Below are 18526 nucleotides of genomic sequence, written 5' to 3'. Positions count from 1 at the left end.
AAAGTTCTTTGTTTCTGGCCATTTTGAGCCTGTAATAAAACCCACAAATACTGACGATCCAGACATTCAACTAGTCTAAAGGCCAGTTTTATTGAATCTTTAAATCAGAACAACAATTTCAGCTGTGCTAACATAATGGCAAAAGGGTTTTCTAATGATCAATTAGCCTTTTAAAATTATAAACTTGGACTAGCTAACAACATGCTATTGGAACACAGGAGTGGTTTCTGATAATGGGCCTCTGTATGCCTACATAGATATTCCTTTTTTTAATCATCCGTTTCCAGCTACAATAGTCATTTACAATGTCTAAACTGTATTTCTGAGCAATTTGATGTCATTTTAAATGTTTTTGTCCATGTGCTTTTCTTTCAAAAACAAGTGACCCCAAACCTTTGACCGGTGGTTGTGTGTGTGTGATATATCTATGATGGGATGTATAGACATTATGTGGATAGAATATGTAGTATATCTGAAGAATACTTAAGATCTACAATTCTATGTTCAGCAATAGTTGAATAGGATAGCCCTGACTAGAATACAGTATATTCATATGAAGTGGGTAAAACATTACATAAACATTATTAAAGTGACCAGTGTTCCATGTCTATGTACATAGCATAGCAGCCTCTAGGGTGCAGGGTTGAGTAACCAGATGGTAGCCGGCCAGTGACATTGACTAAGTTCAGGGCAGGGTACTGGGTAGACCAGCTAGTGATGGCTTGGCGAGTCTCGTAGTCCCAGCGTTGATGTACCTGTACTGACCTCGCTGCTGCAGCCAGAATAACAGCAAAGTTGATTCTGTTGCGTTTGTTTCAGCTGTTTATCCCATTTATACCACAGTTGCCAAAGAAAATACTAAGCACACATTTACCGGTAAAAAGAAAAACATTTTGTTTTTGTTTTAATTTCTATAAGAAAATTAAGTCTCTCATATTTTGGTTGCTAGAGACCCAGTCGTTCGTTTGATATTTATAGACGCAACCCAGTCGTTCGTTCTTTATGTTCCGTTACTATGCTTGTGGCGACGTTGTTGTTCCTTGCTTGCTAGACAGCTAGCTATGGCTAACACAGTCATGACCTCTGCAGACAGAATAACGGCAAAGCTGTTTTCTATTGATATTCAGTAGGATAAATCCACAACAATGACATGATAATGCCCAATGTTGCCTGGCATAACAAGAAAAGTTTGCCTTCTCATCAGGACACTTGAAACTGTTCATTGCGAGGAGATCGCATTGCATATCAAATACTAGGCTAGAAGCTAGATAAATAGTTTGTTGCTTAGCAAACCTGCCAATATGACAAAAGTCTAAAAAATGTTGCTGAAAACAGCTGGTGAAACTAGAAACACGAGAGGATTTGACAGCATAGCACCACGTGTGTCATGACAGCAACAGTAGGCACCAGAGAAATTCATGTTCATCACTCACCGTGCTAGGTCATCAGATGCTCCAAAAAAATATGTCTCTGCACAAACAAATCAATGCTAGCTAAGTTTTCCTTGATGGACCTGTGTTTACAATGTATCCAATTTCAGTTGTGTAGCTGTTGGTTTAGCCTTTGTAACTTTGCAGAAAGTAAGGTCTGCATGTTTTTATTTAACCTTTATTTAACTAGGCAAGCCAGTTAAGAACAAATTATTATTTTACAATGACAGCCTACCCAGTCCAAACCCGGACGGCGCTAGGCCTATTGTTCACCACCCTATGGGACTCCCGATCACAGCCGGTTGTGGTACAGCCTAGGATTGAACCAGGGTCTGTAGTGACACGTCTAGCACTGAAATGCAGTGCACCGTAGACCGCTGCGCCACGCACAGCGTTGTGTGTCATGATTGCAAGGTATCCCGATATCTTTTCCAACTGTCCCATTACCTGGTTTTCATGTCCATTCTAGAATGCCCTTCTAGCCAATTAAAAACAAGTATCCAAGGGGCATGGTATATGGCCAATATACCACGGCTAAGGGCTGTTCCTATTCATGATACAATGGAGTGCCTGGATACAGCCCTTAGCCGTGGTATTTAGGCCATATATCACAAACCCAGAGGTGCCTTATTGCTATTATCAACTAGTTGCCAATGTAATTGGAGAAGTAAAAATGTTGTCATACCTGTGGTATATGGTCTGATATACCACGACTGTCAGCCAATCAGCATTCAGGGCTCAAACCCCCCAGTTTGTAATAAGTGATAAGCAGTAACGGGAAGTCACTACCATATCTTTTCCAACTGTCCCAAAATATTTCCAACTGTCCCATTATCTAGTTTAAAATGCCCTTTAAGCAAATCAGAAACGAGTCTTCAACAATGCTGTGGTATAAGATCTATTATAAACTGGGTGGTTCAAGCCCTGAATGCTGATTGGCTGACAGCCGTGGTATATCAGATCGTATACCACAGGTATGACAAAACATTTTTACTGCTCTAATTACTTTGGTAACCAGCTGCGTCATGCCTAAGAACAGCCCTTATCCGTGGTATATTTGCCACATACCACACCTCCTCCGGCCTTATTGCTTAAATTAGTAGTAAAGAGAAGTCACTACCATCAACGGTCCTTTATTATTTTTCTACATTACATGTTATAGCATTCAACCCACTTAATGCATTGTGCATTTATTGTTTACAGTAATAATTCAAACGCATATCCGTGATTCTTTTTTAAATAATCGACACTAAACCGAACTCAAAGCACTAATTGCTCAGCACTACAAATACTGTGGGCTGCAACTCTGTTAAAGCAGCATATGCCTACAGTAAGTATATATTTTGCATTTGTGAATTTAATTTTGATGTAATATGAAAGTAGAGGGCATGATGTTTCTAGAACCATATCGCAATTGAGAATCGATTCACAATTATAATTTTGCTGTCAGAACCAATTCGCTTTTCCTAACATAACATGTAAGGCTCTGATAGTCCATTATTGGGCTAACCCAAAGGGATTCTACAAAAAGTTATCCCACCGGGACAGCCAAAGACCCCTTTTAGGTTCTAGCTAGGTAGAACCTTCCCCCCCCCCTAAAACTGCAGCTAAATATACGGCTGTTTTTCTTTTGGTTATAGATAGGCCTATTTGATAGATACGTGTTAGCTATGTGAAATGCAAGGATTCTTACCTTTAGATGCTTGTCCCTTTGATCTCTGCATCCCCATTGGATCACACCGGGAATAAAAGAAAACATGCATGTTAGCCAAAGGGAGCTTCACCATACATTACCTACCTAGCTAACTGGGCCTATCCGCTGGCTAGCTAGTTAACTAGCTGACAAGTGTCTAACCATGATCAGACTAACATTGGCTAGCTAAAAGTTCTGGCTAGCCAGCTACGTAACACCATGGGAAAATCCCAGCAGTGAGTTGATCAGCTCGCTTTTTGGCTAAACGCATAGCTTAAATATGACTAACAAGATCATCAAGCAACGATGTAACGTTGCAAGATAGCTAGTTAACTTACTAACTAGCTACGCCAATTTAGCCAACTAACTAGCTAACGTTAACCAATGATCCATTTAAATATTAGCTTATCAGGTTAGTTAACCCCTGATTTCTAAACAAGAGTTGGCTAGCTAGCAGGTTAGCAAGATGTTAGCTACCTAGCCAACATTACTTCGCTAGCAAATAGTTTGCTTAACGTTAACGTTAGCTACTTGTTTGCCCTCAAACATCGTACAGTAAAACTATGCAAATATGTCGTCGCAAAACGTCCTTCGTTTGAACAAACCGGTTAGTTAGCTTGCCAACAAACCGCCTGGCACAATTAAATTAGTTTGAAACGTAGCTAACGTTACCTGGCTAAGGTTAATTTGCTAGCTAACATATTTACTGCACGGCGACATGCATCGTCCTGCCTAACGTTACCTGAGGGTCAATGCTTGTGGCAGACATAATTCATTAAGCAAGTCCCTGGATTCGCACGGAGCCTAGCAGGTCAGTGTATCTGATGCTCCGGTTTTCGATGGTTCCTAGCTCAGTTAGCTGGCTAGGCTAGCTAAAGTGTTTTTCCACTGCTTGTATCCCCAGATCAACTCCCACAGTTCAAGTATCTTATCCGGTCCGCTCGGATTCAATGTCCAAGCTTAAATAATTCGGGATAATATTTCTAGATCTCCACAGAATATTGTTTTTGGATCCGGTACAATCTGTCCACAGTTAAATCTTTTACGTATTTTTTTTCACTCCAGAGATCCCTCCACAGTTAGCGTGCAGCACTTCCAATGGCTGTTCTATCCCATTGGTTCCATCCGGGTTCTCGACTGAGCTTTACGACAACGACACTCGGTTTCTTGAAAGGTGAGTGGCCCTGCACACAGTGGGGCAACGATATTTGGCTTTCCCATGGATCTGATCCGCTGGTGTCACAACAATGAAAAATACCTTTTCTACACTCGGAATGTGACCCCTTTGGTCACTTTATTTGTCTTATGATCAGTTACAGTTACTCATTACTGTAAACTTCTACGGGTACAACACCAAACATGAGAATGATGAGTTGCTTGAATCTATAGAGAAACATATACTTCATTGGTTATCTAAATTTCCCAATTCGTTATTATTGATAGGAGGGGTCTTTAACGTTACTATAGATAATTCAACTGATAGATGGGTCCCTGGTAGACCAACCAATCAGAATTTGGGTTGAATACTTTTTATGGAAAAGTTTGATCTTACTGATATATGGAGAGAGAGGTTTCTGGCCGACAGATCACTTGGAGTAACAAAACAGGTTACAGACAATCCCGAATAGATTGTTGTCTTTTATCCAAATGTATTGATAGTGAGTGTGTTACTACAAATATTTGTACTACTCCCCTCATAGGGTCATTTACATTGATATCAAAATATTTACCCCTGATACTAACCTTGGCAGAGCATCCTACTGGAAGCTAAATAGCTCATTATTAAATAATGATATAATTACATTTGCGGTTAAAGATCTGCTCTCACACTTTTGGGAAAGGGCTTGTGAAGAAAAATCTTATTGCCAGAACTGGGACCTCTTTAAATTTGAGGTAAGACCAGAACAGCTGAGGAGGAAAAGGTGATCATTAAGATAACTTCTCTTTCTCAGAGGTCCTCAGCCAACTTCTCGGGGGTGGAGAAGATGGAACTAATTGAGTTACAAAATAAACTGGATAATATATATAAATTAAAAGCAGAAGGAGCCTTTATTAGATTTATGAAAAAAATGGATTGAGGAGGGAGAACATAATTCATCCTATTTCTTTAGACTTGAGAAATTTCACTCTAAAAATAACACTATCCATAAGTTAAACATTGATGGTGTTATTACAGATGACCAAAAATGAATTGCTAAATACTGTAGCAATTTTTTTTACAGAACATTGTATAGCTCTACGTACTGTGAGGAATCCACAGATATGTTTTTTAACTCACTGAATAATGTTCACTCTACAGTGATATAGAATCTAAACAGTGCGATGAACCCATCAAAGTTGAAGAGATTATAGAGTCTATCAAACATCTAAAGAACAATAAATCACCAGGTGTTGATGGAATTACATCAGAATTTTACAAATTATTTTCTGAACAAGCAGCTCCCTTCCTATTTAAAGTATTTTTAGAGAGTATTATAAACAATGTTCTCCCTCCTACAATGAGTCAGGGGTTAATAACACTGATACCTAAGCCGCAAAAAGAAGTGCTGCTCATCGATAACTGGCGTCCAATTTGTCTTCTTAATAATGACCTATAATAATGACCTTGCTACTTGCAAAAATAATTAAAGAAGTCCTGGATGCAATCATTGATGAAACAGTCTGGCTTCATGAGGAACAGACATATTTCTAACAATGTCAGACTAGTATTAGACATACTTGACGACTCAGACCTAATAACTGAGGATAGCTTCATATTATTTTTTAGATTTTTATAAAGAATTTGACACATTAGAGCATCACTTTCTCTTCCACTCCCTTGAGAGACTTGGCTCCTGTGATTTTTTTCTGCAAGGCTATTAAGACTCTCTATGCAAATGGTAACAGCTCTATTAAATTGAAATGTGGCACCTCACCTAGATTTGAGTTAAAGAGAGGAATTAGGCAAGGTTGTCCTATCTCCCCGTACCTGTTTTTATTAATCACCCAACTTCTTGCAAATTCTTTAAATAATAGCCCTGTACAAGGTATTTCCATAGCTGGTAAATAAATTATTATAAGTTAGCTGACTGACGATGCTACACTTTCTCTGAAAGACGCTAAGCAAATTCCCATATCGATCAATGTGATACAATGCTTTTCCAAAGCGTCTGGTCTATATCTTAACATTAGTAAATATGAACTCATAGCTGTCAAAGATTGTGTGACGACTTCATATTATGGTATTCCAGTAAAAGAAGAACTTACATATTTAGGCATAACCATTACAAAGGATCAGAAGTCTAGAGGCTTACTAAATTTTAACCCTCTTATTAAAAATACGCAGAAGAAGCTAAATCAATGGCTACAAAGGGACTTATCTTTAAAAGGTAGAGTCCTAATAACCAAGGATGAAGGTATCTCTAGACTAACGAAGGTATCTCTAGACTAACGAAGGTATCTCTAGACTAACATATGGTGTACTATCTTTATATCTTGACAGTAAAATAAGCAAGGAGATAGACCAGATGCTTTTCAACTTTCTGTGGAGAAACTGTACCCATTACATTAGGAAAACTGGTGTAATGAACACTTTCTGGACTTTACTACTTTATATAATACTTTTAAGATCAATTGGATAAAACAATTCCTAAGAAGACACTTCTATCTGGAATTTTATTCCTCATCATGTCTTCTCTACTTTTGGTGGCCTTAACTTCATGTTGTTTTGTAATTATAATATTGACAAAATTCCAGTGAAACTTTCTGCTTTTCATCGGCAGGTTTTCTTGTCATGGTCCTTAATTTATAAACACAATTTTTCTCCACACAGATATTATATACGGAATAATTGGGATATATTGTATAAAAATACCTCTCTGTTTTTAGAATATTGGTTCCGAAATAATATCCTATTGGTGAGCCAACTGGTAAATGCAGAGGGTCTTTTACTCAGTTACAAGGAATTCTTATCACTTTACAAGGTCTCTGTAACACCTAAAGATTTTGCAATTGTTTTAGACGCCATTCCCTCAGGTGTTGCTCTGTTATTCAGGAACGTGTCAAGACCTGACCCTCAGAGTCTAACTTCTACTGACCCTGTTGACTCATCAGGGGCGGCAGCGTAGCCTAGTGGTTAGAGCGTTGGACTATTAACCGGAAGGTTGCGAGTTCAAACCCCCGAGCTGACAAGGTACAAATCTGTCGTTCTGCCCCTGAACAGGCAGTTAACCCACTGTTCCCAGGCCGTCATTGAAAATAAGAATGTGTTCTTAACTGACTTGCCTGGTTAAATAAAGCTAAAATTTAAATTTAAAAAATCAGTAGGAAAGATTTGTTTCTCTTTTGGTCCATTCAACAACAGAGGGATACGAACGTTGTTTCAGCAGGATGTTGTTGCCTTATTGGAATAGATTTATTGATAATATCTGTTGGAAAAAAGTTTGGATGTTGCCACACACATACCTACTTGTTAACAAAATTAAGGAAGTTTCCTTTAAAATTATTCATAAATATAATCCTGCCAACCACTATATGAAGAAGTTTAAGGAAAACATCAACTCAAATTGCTCCTTTTGTAATGACCACCTAGAAATAGTGTTGCATCTTTTTTGGCATTGTATTCATGTAAGAAAACTGTGGCAAGACATCAGTAGATTTATAATTGAACACATTTATGAAGATATTACACTATTGTGGAGAGATGTACTGCTTGGGTTCTTCACATACGATAGAAATAAGCTGAAACATTTTTATGTAATTCATTTCATTATTCTTTTGGCCAAATTTCATATGCACAAAAATAAATTGAACTGTATTTTAAGACAGTTAAATACTCAACTAACAAAAAAGCTGTTAGAATTGTAAGTGTATGTGTATGTGTAAGTGTATGTAAGTGTATGTCCCTTAAGGTCCTTGTGTAATTGTAATGTGATATTTTACCCCCAGCTCGATTGTCCAGTGTATGTAGTCTGTATGTACTTGTGTTCCCTCATGTACTTTCTGTATTGATTTGTTGTTAATTAAAACATTTAAAATAATCGAACACAAAAACAAAACAAAAAAAGTGAGTGGCCCTGCATGGTGGACCAGTGTTGGCAGGTTAGAATGAGTCTAGTGACAGTTTATGGGAAGTTTATGCAAAACAGGTACGGTGCGTGGTACAATGAGGGGCAGTAATTTCAATAAATAGTCAAATGTTGCTGTTGTTGTGAGAAATCCAGACATGTAGAAGTTCCATTCAGACACAGGGATTTAGGCCTATACTAAAGGCTACAAAGACAATATTTTTCCTAGGCCTAAATCATTCCGAAATAAATATTAGGCTATCCAGATAAAACCCCTTGCCTAACAGATTTACATTGGATGTGTAAGACATGTAGGCACGGCCAGGGAAGATGTTTATCATTCAAATCAAATGTTACTTGTCTAAATACAACATGTGTAGACCTTACAGTGAAATGCTTACTGAAATTCCATCATGAGCTATGCAAACTGTAGAAATAAATATCATGAGCTTTATGCCTAAGACTCTAACAACAAAAATCTGGGGGGTTACAGTGACCCCGGCTATAAACCCTGGATATATTTTCTATTAATGTATAGGCCTAATATGCCTTAACCACCTCCTTGAAGAAGGCTCATTGGTCTTCTACTTATAGTCTCCCTTTGCCTCTTCTCCTCTCTCTTAGGCAGTAAGGGAACACATTGACAATCAGTAGGTGGGCACAGATGGCTGAACGGCTCACTTTTGTGTGTGAGTTTGCCTGCAGGTATACTGATGAGGAGGCACACAAAGGTATGTACAGTTGGTATTGGTTTGATACCTTAAAAAAGGTAGAGGTGTGGATCAGAAAACCAGTCAGTATCTGGTGGGACCATCAGTTGTGTCATGCAACGCTACACATCTCCTTCACATAGAGTAGATCAGGCTGTTGATTGTGGCCTGTGGAATGTTGTCCCACCTCTCATCAATGGCTGTGTGAAGTTGCTGGATAATGTCGGGAACTGGAACACGCTGTCGTACATGTCGATCCAGAGGATACCAAACATGCTCAATAGGTGACTTGTCTGGTGAGTATTTAGGCCATAAAAAAAATGGGGAAATGTTCAGCTTCCAGGAATTGTTTACAGATCCTTGTGACGTGGGGCTGTGCATCATGCTGAAACATGAGGTGGATAAATGGCATGACAATGGACCACGGGAACTCATCAAGGTATCTCTGTGCATTCAAATTGCCATCGATAAAATGCAATTGTATTCATTGTCCGTAGCTTATGCCTGCCCATCCCATAACCTCACTGCCACCATGGGGCACTCTGTTCACAACGTTGACATCAGCAAACCACTCATCCACATAACGCCATACACACTGTCTGCCATCTGCCCGGTACAGTTGAAACCGGGATTCATCTGTGAAGAGCACACTTCTCCAGCTTACCAGTGGCCATCGAAGGTGAGCATTTGCCAACTGAAGTCGTTTACAACGCCAAACTGCAGTCAGTTCAAGACCCTGGTGAGGACGACGAGCACGCAGATGAGCATCCCTAAGACTGATTTTGACAGTTTGTGCAGCAATTCTTTGGTTGTGCAAAACCACAGTTTCATCAGCTGTCTGGGTGGATGGTCTCAGTCAATCCCGCAGGTGAAGAAGACAGATGTGAAGAAGACATATGTGGAGGTCCTGGGCAGGCATGGTTACAAGTGGTCTGCGGTTGTGAGGCTAGTTGGACCTTTTAATGTCCCCTGCACAAGGTGCACCTGTGTAATGATCATGCTGTTTAATAAGCTTCTTGATATGCCACACCTGTCAGGTAGATTATCTTGACAAAGTATAAATGCGCACGAACAGGGATGTAAACAGATTTGTGGAAAACAATTGAGAGAAATATGCTTTTTGTGTATGTAGAACTTTTCTGGGATCTTTTATTTCAGCTCATGAAACATTGGACCAACACTTTACATGTTGCATTTATATTTTTGTTCAGTGTTCACTGTGAGACTGGTTACAGTCGCGATCATTGTGCAAAATCTGCAGCAATAAATATACATTATTTAATGTGTAGGTTTATCAAATTAAACTTGGTGGATTCCGGGTTGGACACGTCTCACTAATGCACTGATCTTCTCTTGGTGATAGGCTATCCCCGTCAAACAGTCTGGAAAAGAGAATGACAGAGGCCTCTATTGAGCAAAAGACCAATATAGCATGGGTAGCGCCATAGAGGGCTTCCGAAATGTTAAAGTGGTCAAACTAGTCAACTGTGTGGGGATTCTTATGGGTTGTAGCCTCAATGGCGCTACCTATGCTGTCACAGATATACAGATGGTTCCTCTATCTATCTCTATGTTTTGACCGCATGGGACTGCCTTCTGGCATCTAGTGAGTGAGTTCTGGAACGCTGCCTGATGTGGGCTACTGCGCAAGCCGTGCTTCCAGCTGCAGGGAATATATGTTCAGCACTGCGCGCTTCGCGCTCCCATCTGCACAGTCCACTATGGAACGGAACAGGGATGACTGCCACAGGACCGAAGGAAAAAGAAGAGACCACAACCCCCAGCATGACGGATGACAGGAGCGAGATGATGTATATTCTGGAGACGCCCCAGATGCGAGGCGAGGAGGAGAGGCTTCGAACTTTTGAAAACTGGCCGGGCGATGCACCGGTCACCGCGACCAACCTAGCCAGAGCGGGCTTCTTTTTTCTGGGGCCCGATGATAAGGTCAAGTGCTTCTGTTGTGGAGGGATCCTGAGGTATTGGGTCCATGGGGACAGTCCGATCGTCGAACACAAGAGACACTTCCCCACTTGTAGTTTGGTAATGGGTAGAGCCGTTGGGAATATCCCACTGTATGTCGTTCCCGGGTCCCCTTCTGACTCCGTGGACGGTCAGCTGTTGAGCCAGCTCCAGAGGATGACTGTGGACGACCATGGGGCGGCCGGGCAGGCTGTTTACCCCGAGATGGAGTCAGAGGAATCCCGTCTCACCACCTTCCACAACTGGCCCACAGGTGCGGCGGTCCAGCCCGATGTTCTGTCGAGGGCAGGATTCTTCTACACAGGTGCGCAATAGTATTTGTTGATGGTGAGAGAGAAATCCTATTGTGACATCAGTGTGTGTTGTGTATTTCCACTTTTCTAAATTACGTTGGGAACATTTTATAACTTGCTTCTTTCTTTTAGTTCCCATGTTTAGTGAAGCTATTGGGACAAAATTACGCACGCCTTGGCAATTAGAAATTGGCAATTGGATATTCAGAAATAGCAGGTTCCAGTCTTTGTGTGTGGGACAATAGCCACGCTGAGTCATGTGTTTGTAGACAGAAAAAGCTGGACAGGACTGGGACTGCGTAAAGGAAAACATCACTGTTATGGTTAGACTGTTGTGTTCATTCAAACTTAGAACATAAACGACTGAGAGCGAATCAGAAACAACCTTTCCTTTGTTTGAAATTCAGTTTTGGAAATGCAATAAAACACAATCCACATTCTCACAGCAGGAATGTTGGGGTGTCTGCCTGTGTGTATTAAGTATTAATGTGATCATTTGTGTCATTGTGTTTGCAGTGGCGGTTCTAGCTTGTATGGCTCCCTGGGCGACCCCCCCCCCCCTCAGCGACCCCGCCAAAAACAAAGCACCATTCTGCACTAACTGCCATTTTTATTCAGATATTTGGAACAATACAAATGAATAATCATAACATTTAAAACTATACAAATATATACAAAAGGCCTTCCCAGGTAGTAGCCTGCCTATGTCACAAACTAGAATCAAGGCCCCCTCTCTGACAAGGCTATTTGACTCAGTCCCACGTGGTGACATGATAATGCAAATGAGCGATAGAAAACCGATCCTGCAAATGTCAGCATTCCAATTTTGTTTGTGTGGGCGCCCCGTGCTGTCCCCAACAAGATGCCGCCCCGGTCGGCTGCCATTGTCGCCTATACCTAAATTTGCCCGTGTGTGGGTGTACACGGACAGCAAACACACACTGCTTGCTGTCTGTGTGTACTGTATGCATGTGTGTGTTTTTTATTGTGTCTAATCTTCATGTAAAGTCTGTCAGAAGTGCTATGATAGACAAAATATTATGTCCCTCCTCCTAGGACACGGTGACAACGTGAAATGTTTCTACTGTGATGGAGGGCTGAGGAACTGGGAACCTGGAGATGACCCCTGGCAGGAGCACGCCAAGTGGTTCCCACGGTAACACACAAACTGTCAAAATGCAAAATGTAATGCCTTTGACCCTGTGTCCACGGTTCTGCTGTGTCAACTTTCTCTTTCATTCCTCAGATGTGACTTCCTGATCCAGACGAGAGGGCGAGATTACGTCAGCAACATCCAGGATACTCACTTCAATAGAGAGACTGTGGTAAGTACCTTAATCCCTAACATTCATCCTTCACTGTTGTGCTTCACTGTCCTCCACTGTCATACCAAAAGCCAGGATCATTTGTATATTTGTAGTGTGCCAACATAACTGTTGTGGTCACTACAGTGTGTTAGAGAATGAATAGATCCCCAGTGTTGATTTGTTTTCCAGGGTGTATCACAGACTCCGGTGTCCAGAGAAATCAACTCAGAAAATGGTGAGTCCCAGGATACAAATGAAAACATTGAAACTTATATTACATCCACTTCATTCTCTTGACCCCCGCCTCCCTAAATGGCATCAATGGGTGATCCGCCCCACGTGTTAACCTGTGCTGAACAAACACAATAAATATGGATTGCCTTGGAAACCAATACGCTGCTTTCCCCTGGATACAGACTAAGAGGATGTATTGCATAAGTGGGCACTTAAACGTGTGTGTGTGTAGCGAGAGAATTACAAATACTGTCCGTTTCAGCTGTTTTAGAGGACAGTCAGAGAAACAGATGTATCCCTCAGTGGTGCTTTTCTCTGTATTTATCAGAACTCAATTTGTTTATGTGGTTTAATGTGTGTCAGAGAGGTGATGCGGGGCTTTTGGTTGCCTCTTGTTTGCCCACTCCCACACCCTGGGGTACTGCTCTCTCCACTCCCACACCCTGGGGTACTGCTCTCTCCACTCCCACACCCTGGGGTACTGCTCTCTCCACTCCCACACCCTGGGGTACTGCTCTCTCCACTCCCACACCCTGGGGTACTGCTCTCTCCACTCCCACACCCTGGGTTACTGCTCTCTCCGCTCCCACACCCTGGGGTACTGCTCTCTCCACTCCCACACCCTGGGGTACTGCTCTCTCCACTCCCACACCCTGGGGTACTGCTCTCTCCACTCCCACACCCTGGGTTACTGCTCTCTCCGCTCCCACACCCTGGGGTACTGCTCTCTCCACTCCCACACCCTGGGGTACTGCTCTCTCCACTCCCACACCCTGGGGTACTGCTCTCTCCACTCCCACACCCTGGGGTACTGCTCTCTCCACTCCCACACCCTGGGGTACTGCTCTCTCCACTCCCACACCCTGGGGTACTGCTCTCTCCACTCCCACACCCTGGGGTACTGCTCTCTCCGCTCCCACACCCTGGGGTACTGCTCTCTCCACTCCCACACCCTGGGGTACTGCTCTCTCCACTCCCACACCCTGGGTTACTGCTCTCTCCACTCCCACACCCTGGGGTACTGCTCTCTCCACTCCCACACCCTGGGGTACTGCTCTCTCCACTCCCACACCCTGGGGTACTGCTCTCTCCACTCCCACACCCTGGGGTACTGCTCTCTCCACTCCCACACCCTGGGTTACTGCTCTCTCCACTCCCACACCCTGGGGTACTGCTCTCTCCACTCCCACACCCTGGGGTACTGCTCTCTCCACTCCCACACCCTGGGGTACTGCTCTCTCCACTCCCACACCCTGGGGTACTGCTCTCTCCACTCCCACACCCTGGGGTACTGCTCTCTCCACTCCCACACCCTGGGATACTGCTCTCTCCACTCCCACACCCTGGGGTACTGCTCTCTCCACTCCCACACCCTGGGGTACTGCTCTCTCCACTCCCACACCCTGGGGTACTGCTCTCTCCACTCCCACACCCTGGGGTACTGCTCTCTCCACTCCCACACCCTGGGGTACTGCTCTCTCCACTCCCACACCCTGGGGTACTGCTCTCTCCACTCCCACACCCTGGGGTACTGCTCTCTCCACTCCCACACCCTGGGGTACTGCTCTCTCCACTCCCACACCCTGGGGTACTGCTCTCTCCACTCCCACACCCTGGGGTACTGCTCTCTCCACTCCCACACCCTGGGGTACTGCTCTCTCCACTCCCACACCCTGGGGTACTGCTCTCTCCACTCCCACACCCTGGTGTACTGCTCTCTCCACTCCCACACCCTGGGGTACTGCTCTCTCCACTCCCACACCCTGGGGTACTGCTCTCTCCACTCCCACACCCTGGGGTACTGCTCTCTCCACTCCCACACCCTGGGGTACTGCTCTCTCCACTCCCACACCCTGGGGTACTGCTCTCTCCACTCCCACACCCTGGGGTACTGCTCTCTCCACTCCCACACCCTGGGGTACTGCTCTCTCCGCTCCCACACACTGGGGTACTGCTCTCTCCGCTCCCACACCCTGGGGTACTGCTCTCTCCGCTCCCACACCCTGGGGTACTGCTCTCTCCGCTCCCACACCCTGGGGTACTGCTCTCTCCACTCCCACACCCTGGAGTACTGCTCTCTCCACTCCCACACCCTGGGGTACTGCTCTCTCCACTCCCACACCCTGGGGTACTGCTCTCTCCACTCCCACACCCTGGGTACTGCTCTCTCCACTCCCACACCCTGGGGTACTGCTCTCTCCACTCCCACACCCTGGGGTACTGCTCTCTCCACTCCCACACCCTGGGGTACTGCTCTCTCCACTCCCACACCCTGGGGTACTGCTCTCTCCACTCCCACACCCTGGGGTACTGCTCTCTCCACTCCCACACCCTGGGGTACTGCTCTCTCCACTCCCACACCCTGGGGTACTGCTCTCTCCACTCCCACACCCTGGGGTACTGCTCTCTCCACTCCCACACCCTGGGGTACTGCTCTCTCCGCTCCCACACCCTGGGGTACTGCTCTCTCCACTCCCACACCCTGGGGTACTGCTCTCTCCACTCCCACACCCTGGGGTACTGCTCTCTCCACTCCCACACCCTGGAGTACTGCTCTCTCCACTCCCACACCCTGGGGTACTGCTCTCTCCACTCCCACACCCTGGGGTACTGCTCTCTCCACTCCCACACCCTGGGTACTGCTCTCTCCACTCCCACACCCTGGGGTACTGCTCTCTCCACTCCCACACCCTGGGGTACTGCTCTCTCCACTCCCACACCCTGGGGTACTGCTCTCTCCACTCCCACACCCTGGGGTACTGCTCTCTCCACTCCCACACCCTGGGGTACTGCTCTCTCCACTCCCACACCCTGGAGTACTGCTCTCTCCACTCCCACACCCTGGAGTACTGCTCTCTCTAACTGTGCCGTTTATCAAATTATAAAATGCTAGCACAATAGCACCACATACTGTTGCTGAATCTGCTATTCATCTTTTTTTAGTTGTACTGAATACAAGAAAGGAAAAATGTCTGGTTTTCCATATCTCAAGGAGAGACACATCGTCTTGGTAACGCTGAATAAAAATACAGTGCTGTTGGTTTTCAGTGAAACTCTATATAACAGTCTCTTTCCCAACTTCCCACCTAATACCTGTTTTGTTTTTTCTCTCTCCCCGTCCCTCCCTGTCCTCCCCTCTGTCAGATGTGGTAGGTGGTCTGGGCGTACCCTCGGCCATGTTGTCTCCTGTGATCCAGACCGTGCTCCAGATGGGGTTTGAGGCTGGCCTGGTGGAGAGTCTGGTCCAGACGAAGTACCTGCTGAACGGCCAGCACTACACCTCCGTGTCTGGCCTGGTCACTGACATATTGGCAGCTGAGGAGGAGGACCGGACTAGGAGGCCGCAGAGCAGAGGTCAGAGTAAGAATGGTGATTATATTAATGATAATGGCTTGGATTTACATAGAACTTTTCTGATGTTCAAAGCACTTAACACTGTAAGGGGAGGGGATTCACTTCATCCACTACCAGAGTGATCGTACAGTAGCAGCACGTGCCTGGGTACAGCTCACAGGGGTCAATCCCTAAACATTTGCCTTGTCTGACAGAACCCACTGCCTCTACCCATAGATAGTTGTTTGGAGGTAGGGACCAGCGGAGTGTTATTGTTATGGGCTAGGTAAAGGCTAAGGGCTCACATTACTTGAACTTACAACCTACAGGGCTCTAATTACACTTTGACCCCTGGGGGAGTCCTAAAAATAGCCTGCTGGACCAACGTTGGTATCTTTAACTCTGATGTTGACCACGTTTATATTTTAACACAACCCTTTGATATTCTTGTTCATCTGAAATGACTGGATTGACACTGAGAAACAACAAATGGAGACTCTCGTTAAACATGTAAATAAACTCAGCAAAAAAAGAAGCGTCTTCTCAATGTCAACTGCGTTTATTTTCAGCAAACTTAACATGTGTAAATATTTGTATGAACATACGATTCAACAATTGAGACAAACTGAACAAGTTCCACAATTAAATCATGTGTGTGGGGGGGGCAAAATCATAAGTAACAGTATCTGGTGTGGCCACCAGCTGCATTAAGTACTACAGTGCATCCCCTCCTCATGGACTGCACCAGATTAGCCAATTCTTGCTGTGAGATGTTACACCACTCTTCCACCAAAGCACCTGCAAGTTCCTGGACATTTCTGGGGGGAATGGCCCTAGCCCGCACCCTCAATCCAACAGGTCCCAGACGTGCACCATTCTGAGATCCGGGCTCTTCGCTGCCCATAGCAGAACACTGACATTCCTGTCTTGCAGGAAATCACGCACAGAACAAGAGGTATGGCTGGTGGCATTGTCATGCTGGAGGGTCATGTCAGGATGAGCCTGCAGGAAGGGTACCACATGAGGGAAGATGGATGTCTTCCCTGTAACGCACAGCATTGAGATAGCCTGCAATGACAACAAGCTCAGTCCGATGATGCTGTGACACACCGCCCCAGACCATGACAGAAACTCCAACTCCAAATCGATCCCGCTCCAGAGTACAGGCCTCGGTGTAACGCTCATTCCTTTGACGATAAACGCAAATCCGACCATCACCCCTGGTGAGACAAAATCACAACTCGTCAGTGAAGAGCACTTTTTGCCAGTCCGGTCTGATCCAGCGACGGTGGGTTTGTGCCCATAGGTGACATTGTTGCCAGTGATGTCTGGTGAGGACCTGCTTTACAACAGGCCTACAAGCCCTCAGTCCAGCCTCCTATTGTGGACAGTCTGAGCACTGATGGAGGGATTACGCAATCCTGGTGTAACTCGGGCAGTTGTTGTTGCCATCCTGTACCTGTCCCGCAGGTGTGATGTTCGGATGTACCGATCGTGTTTAGGTGTTGTTACACGTGGTCTGCAACTGCGAGGCCAGTCAGCTGTCCGTCCTGTCTCCATGTAGTGCTGTCTTAGGCATCTCATAGTACGGGCATTGCAATTTATTGCCCTGGCCACATTTGCAGTCCTCATGCCTCTTTGCAGGTGAGCAGGGACCCTGGATATGTTGTTTATGGTTCATTGAACAAGCATTGGAAACAGTGTTTAAACCCTTTACAATGATTTTGACAAATGATTAGTTTAGATGATGTTACTGTGAGTAACCATGTCTCACCCTTTACTGTTGGTGTTTTCTGTCCCTATCAGGGCTGGTGGAGAGGCATGGGCTCAGTGCAGGAGGGGTCAGGACACAGACACCCATCAGAGAAAAAGGTCAAAGGTCACGTGTATTTCACACACACACACACGCCCACACACACACAAACGCCAACACTCCTGTGTGTATTTCAGCAGTGGGCGACCCCACCCCTGATGAGCTCCTGCGTCAGCTGCAGGAGGAGCGGACATGTAAGGTGTGTATGGACAAGCGGGTTTCCATTGTCTTCATCCCCTGTGGTCACCTGGTGGTGTGTAGCGACTGTGCTGCCAGCCTGCGTCACTGCCCCATCTGCAGAGCCACCATCAGAGGCAGTGTCCGAGCATTCATGTCCTGAAAGACACACATTCAAGTACGAGACCCCTGTGAATATGTATGACACACTTATCCTATAGTATCCCTAATACTCTGAGAAACAATACACAATTTCCTTGTTTCCCTTTTAGGCTTTTGTTTACCTTCGACAAATGAAGAAAGATTCTAGAACCCCTTGGAGCAGCTCACATTATTTTATAGGTGCTGTGAGAACATTCTGAAAATGTTCCCTGGATGTTGGATGCCAGGTCTGACCCACGTTAAAACCGTTGATTTGCCCTGCTCAAAATAACCTCAAATTAAAATGGCCTCGTGTTGGCTATAATATATTATATATATATAACAATAAAAACAGATGCAATATCCA

General features: G+C 44.7%; 2 protein-coding genes across 9 annotated transcripts in view; one reads left to right on the top strand and one right to left on the bottom strand.

Moving 5' to 3' along the window:
- The window catches only part of LOC124045613 (YTH domain-containing family protein 1-like), a 15282-nt gene extending 10990 nt beyond the window's left edge, over positions 1-4292 (bottom strand). For 2 of the 3 annotated variants that reach the window (XM_046365026.1, XM_046365028.1), the window contains exons 1-2: positions 3866-4290; positions 3124-3148 (exon numbers count right to left, since the gene is read on the bottom strand). In XM_046365026.1, coding sequence (XP_046220982.1) covers positions 3124-3148; positions 3866-3892 — 52 coding nt within the window. In that variant the 5' untranslated portion in view covers positions 3893-4290. Of the gene's footprint in view, positions 1-3123; positions 3149-3865 lie in introns of all 3 variants that reach the window. The other variant, XM_046365027.1, reaches the window with a different exon arrangement.
- LOC124045614 (baculoviral IAP repeat-containing protein 7-like) lies at positions 3891-18526 on the top strand. 6 transcript variants are annotated; one of them, XM_046365032.1, is made up of 10 exons: positions 3891-4297; positions 8793-8899; positions 10242-11165; positions 12211-12310; positions 12401-12479; positions 12651-12696; positions 15840-16055; positions 17835-17900; positions 17979-18196; positions 18291-18526. In XM_046365032.1, the coding sequence occupies exons 3-9, from the start codon at positions 10511-10513 to the stop codon at positions 18179-18181; spliced, it is 1365 nt and encodes a 454-aa protein (XP_046220988.1). In that variant the 5' UTR covers positions 3891-4297; positions 8793-8899; positions 10242-10510; the 3' UTR covers positions 18182-18196; positions 18291-18526. The 6 variants fall into 6 exon arrangements, with proteins under 6 accessions (XP_046220988.1, XP_046220985.1, XP_046220990.1 ...); XM_046365029.1 differs by having other exon boundaries at positions 15840-16064; XM_046365034.1 differs by having other exon boundaries at positions 4283-4297; positions 15840-16049.

Source organism: Oncorhynchus gorbuscha, linkage group LG10, assembly GCF_021184085.1.
Source record: "Oncorhynchus gorbuscha isolate QuinsamMale2020 ecotype Even-year linkage group LG10, OgorEven_v1.0, whole genome shotgun sequence".
Classification (NCBI taxonomy): Eukaryota; Metazoa; Chordata; class Actinopteri; order Salmoniformes; family Salmonidae; genus Oncorhynchus; species Oncorhynchus gorbuscha.
Note: the sequence above shows the minus strand (reverse complement) of the source record. Positions and strands in the feature narration are given on the sequence as shown.